Source organism: Coregonus lavaretus (assembly GCF_964263955.1).
Source record: "Coregonus lavaretus genome assembly, chromosome: 29".
Taxonomy (NCBI): domain Eukaryota; kingdom Metazoa; phylum Chordata; class Actinopteri; order Salmoniformes; family Salmonidae; genus Coregonus; species Coregonus lavaretus.
In genome coordinates, this window is record NC_140016.1 from 21,812,902 (window position 1) to 21,833,904 (window position 21,003).

Below are 21,003 nucleotides of genomic sequence, written 5' to 3' on the forward strand. Positions count from 1 at the left end.
GAGGTCTGCAATATTTCATTACGAATAAAGAGGCAAAAGAAACAGAACAGACTTACTCACATTCACACACACACACACACACACACACACTGATGAGACCGATTAATCCCCATTCCACAACGGACTCGATACTTAGTCAAAAGGGTAACTAGAAATCATTAAAGACCACATGCAAGGCCACAATGAGCTGGTCATCTACTGGGAGGCTGAAAGGAGCATTCACTGTCCTGGCTTAGTGCATCATATTGGAAAAGGCTCCCCCTTCTGACACCAATTTATTCATTCGGCAAGTGAAATGTTAATCTAAATCTTTGTCCATAAGAATGTATGTACATATTTCACAAGCAAAAATATGAAGCAGCCATTATGACAAACACACTTTTCAGCCAACCAATAAGAGCTTAGCACACAGGAAGTATGGGTTACGGTCGCCGTTAGAGGGCTGAACCAAGTTCTTAAAAGAGGATCTTACATATTGAAGGCACGGAAAGCAGGATTTGGAGTAGAATACTGGATTCTAGTTACAGTTAAAGAGTAATGGGCCCCGGCAGATCTAGACTGCTAAAGGGTTTCTTTTGGGGGGTATTTGATTGTTTTAACTTAGGGGCAGAGTTGGGGTTAGTACCTGTTCATAGGATAGTATTGGACTCGTCTGAAAAGGTTTGCATGAGCAGGGGCCTGGCTGTAGACCGGGGAGACTGGGTTTCCCCCTCGCCCGACAGAACCACCAGCTTCTTCTGAAAGGGTGAGGCAAGAGACACTAATGGCACCTCGTGCTGACAGACAGACACATACACACTTGAGACAGAAGGTGGACAATGTAATGTAGTTTAAACACACACTCTCCTTGGTGAATTCGCTCTCCTCTACCCAGGAGGGTCAATGTTTTAGAAAGCTCTCATTGTACTTAATGTTGTGTTATTTAAAGTAAACACAAAGCCATCTTAACGGACTAATACACATTATTGGTACAGCCATCCAAATACTTCAAATATCCTTTGAGGCATTTGGTGACTTTCACTATAAAAAGGTATGATTAAAAACAGACATTCAGAGCAACACACAACCACCCAGAAATATCTGTAGTGGCCCACTGCGGTTGTGGTGGGGTCCAGGGTATGGGGTTGGCTGGAGTCTGGGGCACGCTGGCATGCAGGTTAACCTCATGTGTTTGCGTGCTGCATTCACCTGGACAGGCATGCAGAGACTGTAGACACAGTGGCAGCACAGGCAGGTAAGACACAATGACTGATGCACTCAGACATACTGAAGAAGACATAGGACCAACGCTGCAGCAACAAACCAAAAACCACAATTGCTGGGGAAGTGACAGATGGCTGGGCATTGGGCAACCCAGCATTTACATAAGCATTCTCAAATTATCCTGACATAACAAAAATGTACCACCCAGTCTAGAAGGTGGTAGAACCTTCAAAGGTAGCGTCTCTTTAACCTCACCATGAACTGAACAAGGAACCTCTAGAATGGTCAATCAAGGGAGGGTGGATGCTGGATGTTAAAGGAAGAAGGACAAGCAGTACAGGACAGATAGGAGGAGAGGAGAGAGAAGGTAAAGGGAGGTGAGAGAGGGTAAAAGGAGGAGAGGAGCGGTAAAATGAGGAGAGTGGGGTAAAAGGAGGAGTGAAGAGGAGAGGCGGTAAAGGGAAAAAGCAGGCAGAGAGAGACCTCAGTCACTCCAGGAGAAGCTGTGAGTACTGGCGGTCTGCGACAGCATGAAGATAGTGGACGTCCCCGACGAAGGAAGCCGTTGCTTGATCTGCAGCAAAGCAGGCAGGACAGAAAGGGAGAAACAGAAGAGGCAATAAGAAGAAGTGAGAGAGGGAGAGCGAGACTGTAGAGAATGTATTAATACAGAGAAGTAGAGTTAAAGAGACAGCATTTAGTTAGGGTGGGGCATAGTGATATTTAGGGGCGGCAGGTAGCCTCGAGCGTTGGGCCATTAACCAAAAGGTTGCTGGTTCGAATACCGGAGCCGGTATGGTGAAAACTCTTGTCGCTGTGCCATTAAACAAGGCACTTAACCCTAATTTCTCCAGGGGCGCTGTGGGTGTCTCAAGGGGAGTTGGGATATGCAAGAAACGTACAACTGTGTAACAGGGCAAATATAATCACCCCCCAAATGAATAATATATTAACCCTCCAGATTAGTCCGTCAGAATGCCAGATGGTGAAGAGTTCATCACTGCAGAAAACGTATTTCCACTGCTCCAGAGTCCAATGGCGGCGAGCTTTACACCACTCCAGGCGACGCTTGGCATTGCGCATGGCCATGGAAACCCATTTCATGAAGCTCCCGATGAACAGTTCTTGTGCCGAGGTTGCTTCCAGAGGCAGTTTGGAACTGGGTAGTGAGTGTTGCAAACGAAGACAGATGATTTTTACGCGCTACGTGCTTCAGCACTCGGTGGTCCCATTCTGTGTGCTTGTGTGGCCTACCACTTCACAGCTGAGCTGTTGTTGCTCCTAAATGTTTCTACTTCACAATAACAGCACTTACAGTTGACCGGGACAGCTCTAGCAGGGCTGAAATTATTCACATCACAGTACAGACTTGGATACACATTATGTTGAATGCTAATCAATAAAAACATCTTAAATTCACTGCTCTGTTTTGCTTGTTTACAGCGGGTCATTTCATAAGGAATTGTCTCTCTCCCATCAACAAAATATATATATAGCTCTGGGGTGGGGTAAGTGTTGGCCTTTGCCGAGACCCTATAGCTTTCAACCACTTTCCTCAATGGTATCAGGTTAGACTCTTGCCTTTAGAAGAGTATTGGTATTGTGGGTTAAATGTAACCTTTCTTGGTCTGAATTAATGTAATATCAAACCAGTTTTTTTTGTTTACCTGAGAGCAAAAACAACCTAAATATAAATATTGATAAATATTTTATAAAATGTATTTGAACCACAGAAGAGAAAGACAATGAGTTCCATTGTGCACAAATAGCTGCCCCACCCAGTGTGTGTGTCTGACACCTTTTAATCTGGTCTCATGAAAATTCTGAAAATCATTATGAGGTTGTCAAACATTTACATTTATCGGCCGTACAAAAAATAAGCATTTGTAGTGGGATATTTTTGTTGAAAAATCAAAATCGATGGATTTCATATAACCAAATTATGAGTCATCACACCATTCCTAATACTTTGAAGGAAAACTAATTTGCGTTATGGGGAGTTAATTGAGTGACAGACTATACCAGGGGATACTAGCCTCAGAAGGGAGATTGGGGCAAATTTGATTATTCCTCTGATCTCCATCCATATCAACATCACAAATCAGACCGCTATGGAGGAGCTCTTTAATGTATGTTTAGAGCAACGGGCTCCGTCAAGCATGACCAAGACTTCTTGGAGACAAAAGGCTACTTTCAAGGACAAAATATTAATTATAACTTGAAACAAAGATGGTTATGATCCATAAACAGAAATACAGGGACGTCTGAACGTCGCCTCAGTGCACTGACGCATAAAGGACAAGTTATAGCCCGTAGAAATTATGAAGGATATGAACACAGGAAAACTACAATGAAGTGTTTTGAACAGTTGCTTTCTGCTTTAACATTAAAACGATACGGTATCTGTGCGTGTGTGGACAGTACCTGTCGTGAGTGGGGCCCGCGGGGCTTGCGGAGGACCAGCAGCAGGATCTCAGGCAGCAGGCTGAGCAGGATGAGGAGGATGATGACCAGCCAGGCCGACACAGAGCTCAGCATGTTGGCAAACACAAAGTAGAGACGCTGCTGCTGAAGGAAAGGCCTTAAGGGAGGGAGAGGGTTTACAACATTCCCATAGGTCAGTCCAAATAAAGCAGTCACATGGTGCTACATGATGTCCTGGCTTTTGCTCCAGCCCACCACTAACATTGATTGATGTTAAGGCTGTCCCCGACAAAGAAAAAATATTTGTCGACCAAGAGTCGTCTGTTCTTTTGGTCGAAATTTTAAAACGTGTATTTTTCCATATATAGACACATCCTATGTGTTTTAATCAAATCAACTATATGCACTGAGCTTGTCTGACGCTTTAAGCGCACTGTTTGATATAATAATTAAGACAAATGACTAGAGGGAGTCCGACTGCAATTTATTTGATTGTGCCGCCTGGCTCAGACTTGCTGCGCTGTCCCCCAAAAAAAAAAAAAAGACAGCGAGTGACTTTCTAGCACCCGTTGTCTCTCTCTCCTCCCTGCTGCAGTGACCACCACAGAACATCAACAGTGTTTATGGCGCTGTCCGTGTTGTTGAAGATGCAACATAATCACAGCCATTTCTGACTGAAAAGTTATGTTACCGAAATCCCTAATTTGTTTAGGAAAAACATTCCCTATTCCCTTAACCCTTGCTCTCGTTACGTCACACATGTATGCAGTGCATGCACGTCACCAATAGGACCTACAGCATATTATAACCACATCAATAAATTGGTTATAACAAACTCTGAACAACGTAACACATGTGAAAGCAAAATGGATGCAGAGGACGTAACAAAAACTCGAAACGGGGGAATGTTTACTGGTTGCTCAGGAGGAAAAGGGGAAGTCAGATGTGTAGAACAAATTGGAAAATACTGGAGATCAAGAAAAAGGTAAGGAGTAAACGCTGCGTGCATATTATGTGTGCCTAACAGGTGCTGTTAGATTACAACATAATCAATATAAATGTTCTGACCGTTTGGAATAATGTAAACACTAAATAAATTATAAGCGAGTCTGTTGTAACTTTTTTTGTTTTGTTGTAAAGCCTTTATTACAGCAAAAACTAAAAACAGTCGCATTCATTCGTGAATGCAATTTACAAAATGGAATGGTTTAGGCCTATTTATTGTTTACGTTATTTATTCAATGGTCGCTTTGTTATTTCATTTTAAAACTAAAATGCTTGTTTGCATTTCAAATCATGAATGACTCGTATCATGAACAAATCAATTATTGATTGATACAGTAGCCTATATAAGTATTGAAATATAGCCCTAAGTAAGTTACGATATTGACTAAACAAGATGCGCTCTTAGGCCTACAGCTCGATGGCATTTACACAAGGCTGCTATACCAAGCCTACTAATGATTATGACATTACTTATTATTATAATGATGATAATAATAACGAGATTAAGGAAAAAGGAGGGTTATTATTATAATAAATATAATTTCAGACAATTTGGAACAGTGTAAAAACTAAATTATAAATAATACCAGAGGTTGGTCTAATGAAAAAAAAGTGTAAAGCCTTTATCACAGTATAGCAAGGAGTAAAAACAGCTGAATTTGTTTTTCTGACGTGGTTGCGTGAGGCTTGGTGCTCACGGAATCAGTAGGCTATTAAACAAACGCTCAAACAGGCAACAGAAGCAAGATCTGTATTATTTCTGTAGCCCTCTGTAGCTCAATTGGTAGAGCACGGCGCTTGTAACGCCAGGGTAGTGAGTTCGATCCCCGGGACCACCCATACGTAAAGAAATGTATGCACACATGACTGTAAGTCGCTTTAGATGAAAGCGTCTGCTAAATGGCATATTATTATTATTATATATCTGGATGATTTATAAAGCCTGGCACATTTAACAGTTAGGCTATTGATTATAGACCTAATTAAGTTGGGGGTTCCGCTCTCCTCACTTTTCTTAGACAATTAAGACAAGGGCTGTTTTCCTAACTGCGCTGCATTGTTCTCAACACCAATATGCTAGTTAACTTTGCTATTATGCACATAGAAACATGGTCTAGGAAAAGGCGCCAATTCAACAGCGCACTCATGCGTTTCAGAACCACGGACAGCGACCACGCTCTAACGCTGATAGCGCATTTGTTATAAATTAATATTATTTTTATTTGTGTTGCACCATTGTTCTTAAATAATATAAGCATATAAAATTTCAGAAGCACGTTGTAGACTGATGGACTGTGCCATCCCCACGGCCTCCACAATGGATCAGCCTACTCAGACAGGCCTCCACAATGGATCAGTCCACTGAGACATGAGCCAATCAGACAGGTGTGACCGAAATCTTGACCAAACAATTGACTAAATGGGGTCAGCCCAAATTGATGTATGCGTCAGATGATCCAGTACTCACCATATTATCCCACCCCAGAAGAAGCTGAAGAACATGTAGAAGGCCAGCGAGCCCCAGATGACAAAGTGATTGATCCATGTCCAATGGCGCGTGTCCATAGCCAGCTAGAACGACAAAGAGAAGACAAGTGTTATCATTGGTCTAAAAATGTATTTCAATAACATAATTAAGTTATAATTTGCTTAACCTTCAGCGTCACGGTGAAGACGAGGACAGTAAAAACAATCGTTCCGTACGACCAATTCCCAAACACCTGGCCATTATCCTGCAAGGCGGGGTTGCTAAAGAGAAAGCGGACCCCGAAGAAGAACAAGAGGCCCTGGTAGACCCCCAGTAGGGTCCAGTACAGGAAGGGGCCCCAACGCAACATGGCATTCTTTGCTACGTCCCTAAGGAGAGAAAAGGAGAGATGGAGAGAAAAGAGGGCAGGAAGGGAGGCCGGGGAGACCGTGAGAATACAAAGACCGAGAATTGAAAGCACTTGCTTGGCTAATCAAACTAGAAGCATAGCCAGTGCATTCTCTACATAGGTGCAGAATGAATAGTGTAGTTCCCCACCCTACCTGTAGAGGGCGGCGTTGTCCATCAGGACCTCCATACAGATGTGCTGCTCCAAGAGGCTGTTGGCCAGGATAGGCATTGAGGTGAAACAGATGTTGTACATCGTCAGATAGGCTGCGTCGTAGAGGGGCTGGGGAGGACGGGAGGGAGGGAGGGGGGCAGGGAGTGGAGGGATTGGGAACCCAGGGGTTAATTACGGAGAGGAGAGAGCATGCACACACACACACACACTAGCTCCACAGCAAGAGGGCTCTATAGCCTTGAGCCTGTTGCTGTGTGGCCACATGCAGAAGACCCATCCTTTGATATATACAGACAGATGGACCTGAGAGAGCAGGTCAAGTTAGCTGTGTATACTCGGATGTGAAAATGTGGAACATCTCCTGCTTGAGCTAAACATGTGCCAAATGAATGAATAATTTGGCCCATTGGCTAATATGGCCAGGACTTACTTGGTGTAACCAAGGGGCTGTACTATGTCCTAGTCACCCAGTATATATATAATGTGGATATAATATGTATATACTGTATTTTAGTCAATGCCACTCCGACATTGCTCGTCCTAATATTGATATATTTCTTAATTCCATTATTTTACTTTTAGATGTGTGTATTGTTGTGAATTGTTAGATACTACTGCACTGTTGGAGCTAGGAACACAAGCATTTTCCTACATCCGCAATAACATCTGCTAAATATGTGTATGTGACCAATAGAATTTGATTTCATATGTACTATATGTCATATATATCATACTGCAGCCACTCCAGGAGATCGAGGAGAGAGGGAGGGTCAGGTCAACCAGAGGGGAAGAGTATGGGCGTAGACTGGAGAAGGTGCTGCGGTTCAATGGGGTACTCTGCCGTTTCAAGTTTAGAGCATCTTTGAACCTCAGAGGAGGGGGGGGGGCACCAGCAGGGCCCGGGCCGGTACTCACTTGCTGGGAGTATCCACAGAAAAACTGGTACAAGAACTGAGGTAAGATGAAGCAGAGGTTCTGTAAGCAAGAGAGTGGGAGAAAGAGCCCGAGGTTAGACACATCAAAAGGCAATGGACATCAGTGGAGGCTGCTGAGGGGAGGACGGCTCATAATAGTGGCTGGAATGGAGTTTAATTGAGCGAATGGAATGGTACCAAACACATGAAAACCATTCCATTCACTCCATTCTGGCAATTATTATGAGCCGTCCTCCCGTCAGCAGCCTCCACTGATGTCCATGTCCTCTGGTGGTGAAGAGTTTTGGTGTCCGGGTGTCAGCTAAATCACATGAGCTTGATCACTGTCCTTCATCAACATCAGAAGACTTGGCTGTATACATCACACTCCCACTCCCAAATAATCCTCATATCTACTGCTCTTTGTTTGTTAGCAACACAGGTTTCGGTGTTATAGCTCCAAACAATGACCCAACCTTGACCTCACCTGATGTGACATCATCATGATCCTCAGTTACCATAAGCACGTTATGGCGCTCAAATGTCTGTGCTGCCCCCTACCTTGTAGAAGAAGTATTGCACCAGGTGGGCGATGCGGACGTAGTATAGATGCCCGTGTCCCAGTAACAGTTTCTTCAGGTGCTTGAGCTTAGGGATGGCATAGTCACTGTTCCTCACCGCCTGGCGACCCTCTCTACCCTTTATACCTGAGACAGGGAGGACAAGGGAAAATATTAGAATACAATATGTGATATTACATTACATTTTACATTTTAGTCATTTAGCAGACGCTCTTATCCAGAGTGACTTACAGGAGCAATTAGGGTTAAGTGCCTTGCTCAAGGGCACGTCGACAGATTTTTCACCTAGTCGGCTCGGGGATTAGAACCAGCGACCTTTCGGTTACTGGCACAACGCTCTTAACCACTAAGCTACCTGCCACCCCATAAAAAAGGCACTGCCTAATGCCTTTGGAGGTCTACCGATGTCCCGAGGCTTACCGATGCCAACGTGTGCCTCCAGGATCATACTGACATCGTTGGCCCCATCTCCGATAGAGAGGGTGATAGGGCTGCCTTTAGCGTTCTTCACCATTTTTACTATCTATAGGCGAAAGGGAAGGAGAAAGAGTTTGAATTAAATCCCACTTGGTTCTGCATTCAAAACGAAATGCACAGATGCAGACATTTGTAATATTATTACCAGGTGTAATGTGTTAAATTACAGAATGATTTTGAGGATGTGAATAACCTTTGCGCGAGACCTTAACTGTCACACCTGGTTAGCCTTTAACTACTGTAGCCATCTACAGTTAATCTACTTCATCTATCAGGAAGCGCTTCTGACGTCACTCACCTGGGCCTTCTGTAGGGGAGCCATACGGCAGCACAGGACAGTGGTACAGTTCTGACAGATCTGGAGGAAGAGACTCTTGTAGCGGCTGGAGTTGGAGTCAGAAGAGGAGTTAAGCACCAACGACAGAGTGGCTCCATCTATGATGAAGCCGTAGTCCTGGTTCGCTGAAGACCAGCTCCTGGGAGGGACAGAGAATGCAGAGACGGGTTTAGATTTGACACAAGAACGCTAACAAGAGCAAAACTGTACCGCAAATCCAGTCCTAGTACGCAGTTGTGTTCGCTTCATCAATTAGAATTCTGGGAGAGGAGTAAGACTTCAACACATTCTCATTCAAAACATAATTGACTACCAATTGTTAACAACAGCTAACAACTACTAACAACAGTAGCAACATATAAATTAACTAAAATGACTGCCTCCTTTCAACCTCCAACCCTCGACTAAGTACTGACCTGGTGACCCCAGCCTTGACCGGTGGGGCATCTTGCACTGCCCTCTTGTGGTAGTCTAGCAGCAGCTCATGCAGGCGCTCATCTCTCTTCCTCCCCGGGTCATCCAGGGTTCGCACCGTCAGCTCCAACAGCTCTGTACCTCTCTGGAACAGCCGGCAGGCGTAGCACGTGGACTTGGCCGTCTCCATCTTGTCCCCCGTCAGCACCCACACCTTCATGCCTGCTCCCTGCAAGGCCTCCATGGTCTCTGCTGCCTCCTCCTGCAACCTGGAGACAGAGGGAGGAAGAGAAAGAGGGAGGGGGGGGGGTGGAGTGATGAGGCAGTTTGCAGTGAAAGGGTGGTAAGGGGTGTGTCAGAGAGAATGAGTCATGAGTAAGTGAGACAAACAGATGAGAGAGAAAGCTGAGCGGCAGCGTGTGTGTGTGAGATGGTGTGTGTGTGAGATGGTGTGTGTGTGAGATGGTGTGTGTGTGTGATGGTGTGTGTGTGTGAGAGTGAGACGGTGTGTGTGTGTGTGTGTGTGTGAGTGAGTGAGACGTGCGTGTGTGTGTGAGTGAGACGGTGTGTGTGTGTGTGTGTGTGTGTGAGAGTGAGACGGTGTGTGTGTGGTGTGTGTGTGAGACGGTGTGTGTGTGGTGTGTGTGTGTGTGTGAGTGAGACGGTGTGTGTGTGTGTGTGTGTGTGTGTGAGTGAGACGGTGTGTGTGTGTGTGAGTGAGTGAGACGGTGTGTGTGTGTGTGTGTGAGTGAGTGAGACGGTGTGTGTGTGTGTGAGAGTGAGACGGTGTGTGTGTGTGTGAGTGAGACGGTGTGTGTGTGTGAGTGAGACGGTGTGTGTGTGTATGTGTGTGTGTGAGTGAGACGGTGTAAGTATGTGTGTGAGTGAGACGGTGTGAGTGAGACGGTGTGTGTGTGAGTGAGACGGTGACTCACATTCCAGACTCACATTAAGCATCTCCAATCCAAAGTTAAATCTAGAATCGGCTTCCTATTTCACAACAAAGCCTCCTTCACTCATGCTGCCAAACATGCCCTCGTAAAACTGACTATCCTACCGATCCTTGACTTCGGCGATGTCATTTACAAAATAGCCTCCAACACTCTACTCAGCAAATTGGATGTAGTCTATCACAGTGCCATCCGTTTTGTCACAAAAGCCCCATATACTACCCACCACTGTGACCTGTACGCTCTTGTTGGCTGGTCCTCACTACATATTCGTCACCAAACCCACTGGCTCCAGGCCATCTATAAATCACTGCTAGGCAAATCTCCGCCTTAGCTCATTGGTCACCATAGCACCACCCACCCGTAGTATGTACTCCAGCAGGTATATCTCACTGGTCATCCCCAAAGCCAACACCTCCTTTGGCCGCCATTCCTTCCAGTTCTCTGCTGCCAATGACTGGAACGAACTGTAAAAATCTCTGAAGCTGGAGACTTATCTCCCTCACTAACTTTAAGCATCAGTTGTCAGAGCAGCTTACCGACCACTGCACCTGTACACAGCCCATCTGTAATTAGCCCACCCAACTACCTCATCCCCATATTGTTATTTATTTTGCTAATTTGCACCCCAGGATCTCTATTTGCACATCATCTCTTGCACATCTATCATTCCAGTGTTAATACTAATTAGTAAATATTTTGCACTATGGCCTATTTATTGCCTTACCTCCATAACTTGCTACATTTGCACACACTGTATATATATACACTACTCAAAAAAATAAAAGGAACACAAAAATAACATCCTAGATCTGAATGAATGAAATAATCTTATTAAATACTTTTTTCTTTACATAGTTGAATGTGCTGACAACAAAATCACACACAAATTATCAATGGAAATCAAATTTATCAACCCATGGAGGTCTGGATTTGGAGTCACCCTCAAAATTAAAGTGGAAAACCACACTACAGGCTGATCCAACTTTGATGTAATGTCCTTAAAACAAGTCAAAATGAGGCTCAGTAGTGTGTGTGGCCTCCACGTGCCTGTATGACCTCCCTACAACGCCTGGGCATGCTCCTGATGAGGTGGCGGATGGTCTCCTGAGGGATCTCCTCCCAGACCTGACTAAAGCATCCGCCAACTCCTGGACAGTCTGTGGTGCAACGTGGCGTTGGTGGATGGAGCGAGACATGATGTCCCAGATGTGCTCAATTGGATTCAGGTCTGGGGAACGGGCGGGCCAGTCCATAGCATCAATACCTTCCTCTTGCAGGAACTGCTGACACACTCCAGCCACATGAGGTCTAGCATTGTCTTGCATTAGGAGGAACCAGCATATGGTCTCACAAGGGGTCTGAGGATCTCATCTCGGTACCTAATGGCAGTCAGGCTACCTCTGGCGAGCACATGGAGGGCTGTGCGGCCCCCCAAAGAAATGCCACCCCACACCATGACTGACCCACCGCCAAACCGGTCATGCTGGAGGATGTTGCAGGCAGCAGAACGTTCTCCACGGCGTCTCCAGACTCTGTCACGTCCGTCACGTGCTCAGTGTGAACCTGCTTTCATCTGTGAAGAGCACAGGGCGCCAGTGGCGAATTTGCCAATCTTGGTGTTCTCTGGCAAATGCCAAACGTCCTGCAAGGTGTTGGGCTGTAACCCCCATCTGTGGACGTCGGGCCCTCATACCACCCTCATGGAGTCTGTTTCTGACCATTTGAGCAGACACATGCACATTTGTGGCCTGCTGGAGGTCATTTTGCAGGGCTCTGGCAGTGCTCCTCCTGCTCCTTCCTTGCACAAAGGCGGAGGTAGCAGTCCTGCTGCTGGGTTGTTGCCCTCCTACGGCCTCCACCACGTCTCCTGATGTACTGGCCTGTCTCCTGGTAGCGCCTCCATGCTCTGGACACTACGCTGACAGACACAGCAAACCTTCTTGCCACAGCTCGCATTGATGTGCCATCCTGGATGAGCTGCACTACCTGAGCCACTTGTGTGGGTTGTAGACTCCGTCTCATGCTACCACTAGAGTGAAAGCACCGCCAGCATTCAAAAGTGACCAAAACATCAGCCAGGAAGCATAGGAACTGAGAAGTGGTCTGTGGTCACCACCTGCAAAACCAGTCCTTTATTGGGGGTGTCTTGCTAATTGCCTATAATTTCCACCTGTTGTCTATTCCATTTGCACAACAGCATGTGACATTTATTGTCAATCAGTGTTGCTTCCTAAGTGGACAGTTTGATTTCACAGAAGTGTGATTGACTTGGAGTTACATTGTGTTGTTTAAGTGTTCCCTTTATTTTTTTGAGCAGTGTATTTTCTGTGGTATTTTTGACTTTATGTTTTGTTTACCCCATATGTAACTCTGTGTTGTTGTTTTTATCGCACTGCTTTGCTTCATCTTGGCCAGGTCGCAGTTGTAAATGAGAACTTGTTCTCAACTGTCTTACCTGGTTAAATAAAGGTGAAATAAATAAAAAATAAAATAAAAGTGTGAGAGAGTCAGTGAACACATGTGTCTGTTTGACAGAATGACTGAGTTCATATTGTAGAAAAACATATATACAACTCTCACGCACACACACGATTTGACCTCAACACATTATGGTTCACTTCTAAAAGAAAGGCTGTGCCCCAAATGGCCTCCTATTCCCTATTTAGTGCACTACTTTTGACCAGAGCCCTATAGGTAGTGCACTATATGGTTAATAGGGTGCCATTTGGGACGCAGATTGAGTTAACCTTGACGTGACTGTGTCCACCCACCTGTCCTCCACGGCGGTAGCTCCGATCAGGCTCATCCCAGTCTCCACCTGGTTATAGACAGCCATGAGTTTCTCTTCTCGGTCCTGCAGGGCCAGCTTGGCTTCCCTCAGCCCTGCGTCTGCCTGGTCATACTCCTCACTGCTCAGCAGCTTGTAGGCCACACACAGCGTCCGGTAGCCCTCCTGACACGTAGCACGAACACACAGAATACGTTAACACACACACAAACACATTCTCGCCGTTTATAATGTGGTTTCTGAATGTGAGAACACTACATTTCCAATGTACCTATTACATATTGCAAATAAACATGAACCTTGAACATGAACCTTAAATGAACACACAAACAAAATGGCAGCCTCCCTGGGCACCGTGAGACATAAGTGCACAGACATACACTATATTCACATTGTATGAACATAAGTTAGTGAAGCAGATGGGGTTGCTGTGACCCACCGTAGCGTTGCGTTCCACGTGCATGCGTATCCTGTCCACCTCCTCCTGCCTTACACGGGGGAAGATGGAGGAATCGGCCCCCTTACAGAACAGCATGGTGTCCCCTGAGCAACCAACACAGCCAGGCAGATTAGGGACAGGAGTCAACACAGGACAGAGACAAGGCAGTGACATGAGAGGTAATTGCAGCGTTACCTGATTTGGTTCGGACTATCACACTCATACGCCTTCGCACCGGGTCAAAGTTCAACACATGAAGCAGCTCGTACCTGCAAGTTCAGAAGCCAACGTGAACCCAACAAATGAGAACTTTCTATACGACCCCCCCCAAAAAAAGACTACTAAAAATCACGTATTTAACAACTTGTTATACGATGACTTACGTCTCAACATCGTTGTTTCTGTTCATCACTCTCATGTTCTTGCTCTCCATACCAAGGAATGTGAAACCGTACCTGTAAATGGCGACAAAGACAAGTGAGCAGTACTGATTCAACAAACCAAGTCCCCTTATAAAAGTGAATTGGCTTTTTTGCTGGATGGATTGATTAATAAAAGTTGACTGATCGCTCAGCCCTTGTCCCTTACTTCATGGCTCCCTTGACCAGTGCCACCTCGTCGGGTGAGGAGGCGATGAAGCCCCTGAGGTCTGCAGGGTGGACCATCTCTCCGTCCAGCCCTAGGACACCGTCCACCTGATCCTCTACACCGTCTCCTACTCCCTCCCCCTGACCCGTAGACTCCTTCACCTGCACCGTGTGGCACAGACACAGAGCCCGCAGGAACAGCTCCTCCTTCTCCTGAAAACACACAGACGTTACTTATTTTACAGTGTGCTATTTACCAGGGGTGTATTCACTATGAACCAATGCAAACAGGTCGAAACGGGGATGGACCTACCTGAACTTTTTCTCTGTTGCAAAACGTTTTTTCTACGACATAGTAACAGCTAACATTATTAGTACCTAACAACCTCCGTCTCTATGGGATTCAATGACACAGGTAGCACACAGAGGAAAACAGACGCGAGTACAAACTGCTGGCCCCATTAATCTCACTGGATCTGTCACCGGTTATGTAGCACACTACGTGTGATCAGGCCAGAGTACACACGTGTGACGCTTGTTATCATATGTGATCTCTGTGGTTCCACCAGCACACTGGGCCATCTGATGCCAATATGTTGGCATGCCTGACTGGAATGCCTGAAGGGGCAGATAACCAGTCGGTGACAGTCACCCACCTTGCCAGCCTTCTGCTGCAGCATGCTCACGGGTCCATCTGTGACACAGAAGCCGTCTAGCTCGGTGCCTGAGTCGGCGTACTTGTACTGGAAGCCGTCAATGCAGCACTCGATGAACTCCATGTTGTTCTGGGTCAGCGTGCCCGTCTTGTCCGTGAACACGTACTCCACCTAGGGGAGACAAGGTGAAACTGCAGGGTCAGACTAATACCCGTCAAAACACTATTGAGCCGAGCCAAGCTGTACTGGGCTGGCCTGGATACCATGCTGGAATCGAAAACATCTGAGCCAGCACAGTACGGCTCGGGTCTGGCCCTATAGTGCGTTTCAAGCATGAGACTCTCTTCCAGGGTTGTAAAAAAACACTTGCCGCAATTAATGGCTGCGAACAATAATGGGCAATTAATCCCTGACAGAGTTACAATGCATAAATCTAGTTTAACGAATCGTCACCTTTAATTGAAGGAATCATCTGGCAAACCGAATGTGACTGATCTACGACGCCACTGTTTGAGTTGGAGGTTCAGTAAAAAGAAGTCAGGAAGGCACAGCCAATCAAGTCCTATTAGGACCAGTTAGACCATTTCATATTCTGAAATTTGAGGTATGTTGTTCATTTTGGGTCATCTCACTCCACCAAAGACTCGGGCTAAGAGAAAAGAGGCCCTGGACCTCTATGGCTGCGTTTACACAGGCAGCACAATTCAGATCTTTTGCCCAATTATTGGGCAAAAAATCTGATCTGATTATTTAAAAGACAAATTAGTGGGGGGAGGGGAATACGATTTGGGCTGCCTGTGTAAACACAGCCTATCAAAACCTATGGCCTTGTTTGTATCTCTTCCCCTTGAGGTAATCACTGATCTAACATGACTGGGTAACTGAAGTACCGTATTTTCCGCACTATAAGGCGCACCGGAGTATAAGCCGCAGCAGCTAAATTGAATGATGTATACATATATAAGCCGCACTGGACTATAAGCCGCAGGTGTTTTAATGTTTAATTACCATATGAAAGCTTTTTTTGACTTTTTGCATTGAGACAGTTCTTCCCGCTGGCGTCTCCAACGTCTCACCATTGACTCATTGATGCCAAGGCTACGTGCAGCAGCTCTATTTCCTTCTTTTACAGCCAGATTGACTGCCTTTAACTTAAAAGCTGCATCATATGCATTTCTACGTTTGTTTTCCATAATGAGGGTTTGTGCATGAAAACTTCCTTTGCACAAACTGTCTCGCTCTCGTAATGTCTGTCTGTCTTGCTCTCGTTCGGTCTCTCGTTCTGTCTCTCGTACCACTCTTGGTTCCACTTTTACTTTTGCGCGCTACCTGTCTCACTCTTTTACGGCCTCCAGCTTTTCCTGCTGGAGCCCGCCGCTTAAAGGTGGGGGGCGTGGACCGGTCATAGAGCCCATAGAGTTAAAGTTGGTGGACTGTAACCTGTAAAATCCATAGATTTAGGAGGTCTTCTAGTGGCCGTTAGCTGTAAAAATCCATAGATTAGCCGCACCGTTATATAAGCCGCAGGGTCGAAATATGGGAAAAAAGGCGCGGCTTATAGTCTGAAAATTACGGTACATTACAGTACATAGGATGCCTTTTCAAAGTATTCATACAGGGTGGATATCTGGATATCTGGCCAAATGTATGTAACAACACTTCAGTGGGAGTCTGGCATGTAAACTAGGGTTACCATGACCAAAGAAATCTCCTTTGGGGAAGTGGTTATGGTCTTATCAACACTAGCTTCATATCATTAATCCCCAACCTGTCCCAGCTCCTCGTTGAGGTCGGAGGTGTTGACCAGAGCCCCTTCCTGGATCTCAGGGTCGAAGAAGTCCTTGTCCCAAGTGATGAAGAAGGAGCCCAGGAACTTCTGCATCTCCACCGTCACGTACATGGACACGGGGATGATGAAGTTGAACAGCACCATGAACGACAGGAAGTCAGTAAACATCTTCAGGTACTAGGGGGAGAGAGGAGGGAACACAGGGTTAAAATACACTTCCAGAGCCCTTTGAGAAAAAACAGGCTCACACTGATAATGCAGTGCTAAGTGCAATTGGTGTACTGTGACTCTTGGTCAATGAACTAGGCTCATAAGGAGTTAAGTTGTATTTGAGTGTGCGTTACAAGGTGCTTTACTGTATTTGAGCATCTGTGTAAAGTCTTGTTAGCAGAGTGAAGGCCTCACCAGGTTGGTATCTTTCTCCTTCTGCGTCTTCTGGTTGTACCAGGGCTCGTCCTGGCCTGGTCGGCTCTGCCACACATACTTGAGCGTGGTGCACACCAGGGCCTTGCTCACCAGGATACACAGGTACACCAGCAGGAAGGAATTGATAGACCTGAAACAGGAGTAATAACCAATCTTCCATTAGCAACACTGAAAATATACATCCACTGTGTGAAACAGCTACTATCTATATATCCCTCTGATATCAATGTGAATGGACACCTAAATCGACTTTAACTACCCCAGCGTCATTCAATTGATTGTTGTTCCCCTCTGGCTAAACCCCAATTAAAGCCCCTCATTCAATGATCTGCTTCTCCTTTTCTGTAATTCTCTTCGACCCCCCTTACTTCTCCACCGCAGAGCGCTTCTGGGACTTCCCCTGGTAGTTCAGAGCCATCTTGGTCTCCATGCCTGAGTAAACTGCCACACCTAGAGGAGAGACATAGAGAGAGAGACAGATGTCAGGATAGTCTCACATGCTGACACCAGCACTGAGGATCATTCAAACCCTCAATTGCATTAAACAATATCCTGTAACTCACCATATATCTTCTGAGTATTCTTCAAGGTAGCACCTTTCAAGAGGAGATTCTCTGGACCCAAAGATCTGAGGAACCCCACACATAGAAAATACTGTCACAAACCTTCCAAAACACCAAGACAGTACCCTTGTCTTGTAGTGGCAAACTAGCACTCTCTAAAATGCCTACTACTCTCAATGGATAGGACACAAAAAAATTTTTATAAGCGGGCCGGTGACAAATGCTTCCGAGAGCGCTTTCTAAGCGCTGCCCTGAGTCTGTGCCAGGTCCAGCTTCACTTTAATGCTCGTTTGGCATTATGGATCAATGAAATAATGATTTGATGGTAATGCTTAAGCAACTGTGCTTTTAGTTCTTTTTTAAGACTGATGTACAGGAGGAAGGGGAAGTAGGGCTGAGAGGAACCAATAGGGGAGTGGTGAGCACTCTTACCTCACAGCAGGTTCCTGGTCGTTCCTGTAGATGTGCATTCGCCCCACAAATCTATAGACACAGACACTCATCAGTGCACTACCCCACCCAATAACTGTAACATACATGTACACCACAGGAGGCTGCTGAGGGGAGGACGGCTCATAATAAGGTCCGGAACGGATGGAATGGCATCAAACACCAGGAAAACCATGTGTTTGATGTATTTTATACCATTCCACCAATTGCGCTCCAGCCATTACCTCCCCAGTTAAGGTGCCACCAGCCTCCTGTGATGTGCATCTCACGATGAACCTGAATTGAATTAACTGTGTAATGGGTTAGAAAATGTCAGTGTGAATATCTTCTGATATTAGAAAATAAACAGACACTGATGAATAATACCAGCAGCAGCACAGGAACTAATCAGACGTAAAACTAAACCACAACACCATATGCTGACCACCAGGACTTTGCAGGGACTGCACCAATTAAGAGCGAGCTAATGACTGGTGGTTTGTCCGACAGCACCACAACTCTGTTTTATTGATTGTGAAAAGGAGCAGCATCTGGCGTCTTCATTAGGACGTCACTGATGTCTGGCGGCCAACTGTCCTGTAATGGCAGCTCCTTGCCCATAGGTGGCACCAAACCACTAGGTCTACGGAGCGGATACAGCTGTGCAAACAACTGGGTCTGTTCCTCAGCTTGGGCCAAATCTAACTGAACTTTCCCTTAAATTCCTGGCCAGTCTCTTCCACAAATCAGGTTTCCTAACAGTCTAACATCTCTCATAACAATATGTCAGAGAGCTAGATCTATTAAGATTATAGCCTGCCAACACTCAACGTAATGACACTGCAGCTATTAAAATGTCATCCTAATTGACAGTTGATTCAACTGACTAAACCCTAAAGTAAAACCAGTGTGCACATGCTTTTACGGTCCAGGGACCAGATTCACAAACGATCAGTCTACGATCAGTTTTAACTTCTAGATCAAAATGGTATGAACGGGGTGGGGTGGGGGGGGACTGATGCTAGATCAGAACTCCTACTCAGATCTCTAAGGAAGAAATGTGCGAGGAGGATTCATAGCCTAATAGCCTACTTGTAGAGGTCAGGCTGCGGCTGCTCGCACTCGATGGTGGCGCTGAGAGACTCTAGGTTCTTCTCTGTGTCTGGCACTGTGTAGTGTGTCTAAGAGAGACAGATCGAGGAGAGAGAGAGTGAGCGAGTGCCAAATATTTCAGGTCATCACTGCAGCGCTCTAAAAACACACTTAAGGATACATACACATGCGTAGTCACATGCGTGCGCACACACAGGCAGGCACACACACAGACAAGCAGACACACACACAGGCAGTCAGACACAAACACACACACACACACACACACACACCGTTGCTGGATTTGAGTGAAGAGTGATGGAGAGGAAGGGAGTAATGGTAGATTGAAAGCGATGCCATAGCCCCCACAGACCACACGTCTGCCATGATGATACGTCTCAATGACACTGTGATTCTACTGTTACAGTAGCAGCACTCCACCTTATGGTTGGACTCCCCGTCCAGACTGGCCGTGGTGACAAAGCAGGTCTCGTCCTCCCGGCTGGACTGCAGCAGGATGAGGTCACAGGGAAAGGTCTCATCCTCCACCACCTCCAGCACATCACCAACCTAGAGGAACAACAGAATATATCAGGTCCATACAGATCCACCCATAGTCCCTAGGCTCTTGTGGATCTCTGAAAGGATTTGTTTGGTATAAGCAATGGTGACACGTCCACGTCCTAGCCTATCAGATGGCAAATTGGAGCTGTAACCAAATTGCTTACACCTGTCAAATCTTCTCAGATTTCCAAAAGTGCACAGGGAGGACTAGGGGTCGATTTGGGATTGGGCTTGGTTTGGACATTGAAGTTCGACATCAAAGCATTGTGAATCTACACAGTGTACAAAACATTAAGAACACCTCAACAGCCACAATTTGTCGGGGCACGGACTACAAGGTGTCAAAAGCATTCCACAGGGATGCTGGCCCATGTTGACTCCAATGCTTCCCACAGTTGTGTCAAGTTGGCTGGATGTCCTTTGGGTAGTGGACCATTTTTGATACACATGGGAAACTGTTGAGCATAAAAAACCCAGAAGCATTGCAGTTCTTGACACAAACCAGTGCACCTGGCACCTGTTACCATACCACGTTCAAAGGCACTTAAATACACTGCTCAAAAAAATAAAGGGAACACTTAAACAACACAATGTAACTCCAAGTCAATCACACTTCTGTGAAATCGAACTGTCCACTTAGGAAGCAACACTGATTGACAATACATTTCACATGCTGTTGTGCAAATGGAATAGACAACAGGTGGAAATTATAGGCAATTAGCAAGACACCCCCAATAAAGGACTGGTTTTGCAGGTGGTGACCACAGACGAGTTCTCAGTTCCTATGCTTCCTGGCTGATGTTTTGGTCACTTTTGAATGCTGGCGGTGCTTTCACTCTAGTGGTAGCATGAGACGGAGTCTACAACCCACACAAGTGGCTCAGGTAGTGCAGCTCATCCAGGATGGCACATCAATGCGAGCTGTGGCAAGAAGGTTTGCTGTGTCTGTCAGCGTAGTGTCCAGAGCATGGAGGCGCTACCAGGAGACAGGCCAGTACATCAGGAGACGTGGAGGAGGCCGTAGGAGGGCAACAACCCAGCAGCAGGACTGCTACCTCCGCCTTTGTGCAAGGAGGAGCACTGCCAGAGCCCTGCAAAATGACCTCCAGCAGGCCACAAATGTGCATGTGTCTGCTCAAACGGTCAGAAACAGACTCAATGAGGGTGGTATGAGGGCCCGACGTCCACAGGTGGCATTTGCCAGAGAACACCAAGATTGGCAAATTCGCCACTGGCGCCCTGTGCTCTTCACAGATGAAAGCAGGTTCACACTGAGCACGTGACGGACGTGACAGAGTCTGGAGACGCCGT

General features: G+C 46.0%; 1 protein-coding gene across 1 annotated transcript in view; it reads right to left on the minus strand.

The window, feature by feature from the left end:
- The window catches only part of LOC311105297 (phospholipid-transporting ATPase IG-like), a 68,836-nt gene that overhangs the window by 2,392 nt on the left and 45,441 nt on the right, over positions 1–21,003 (minus strand). Inside the window, exons 6-28 of the mRNA XM_084147389.1 lie at positions 19,570–19,698; positions 19,129–19,217; positions 18,040–18,090; positions 17,608–17,672; positions 17,413–17,494; positions 17,024–17,174; positions 16,598–16,795; positions 14,830–15,000; positions 14,175–14,386; positions 13,970–14,041; positions 13,782–13,855; positions 13,587–13,690; positions 13,131–13,312; positions 9,409–9,675; positions 8,954–9,131; positions 8,599–8,701; positions 8,159–8,304; positions 7,599–7,658; positions 6,664–6,791; positions 6,288–6,489; positions 6,101–6,204; positions 3,628–3,784; positions 626–737 (exon numbers count right to left, since the gene is read on the minus strand). Of these exons, the coding sequence (XP_084003515.1) occupies positions 630–737; positions 3,628–3,784; positions 6,101–6,204; positions 6,288–6,489; positions 6,664–6,791; positions 7,599–7,658; positions 8,159–8,304; positions 8,599–8,701; positions 8,954–9,131; positions 9,409–9,675; positions 13,131–13,312; positions 13,587–13,690; positions 13,782–13,855; positions 13,970–14,041; positions 14,175–14,386; positions 14,830–15,000; positions 16,598–16,795; positions 17,024–17,174; positions 17,413–17,494; positions 17,608–17,672; positions 18,040–18,090; positions 19,129–19,217; positions 19,570–19,698 (3,033 nt within the window). The 3' untranslated portion in view covers positions 626–629. The remainder of the gene's footprint in view (positions 1–625; positions 738–3,627; positions 3,785–6,100; positions 6,205–6,287; positions 6,490–6,663; positions 6,792–7,598; positions 7,659–8,158; positions 8,305–8,598; positions 8,702–8,953; positions 9,132–9,408; positions 9,676–13,130; positions 13,313–13,586; positions 13,691–13,781; positions 13,856–13,969; positions 14,042–14,174; positions 14,387–14,829; positions 15,001–16,597; positions 16,796–17,023; positions 17,175–17,412; positions 17,495–17,607; positions 17,673–18,039; positions 18,091–19,128; positions 19,218–19,569; positions 19,699–21,003) is intronic.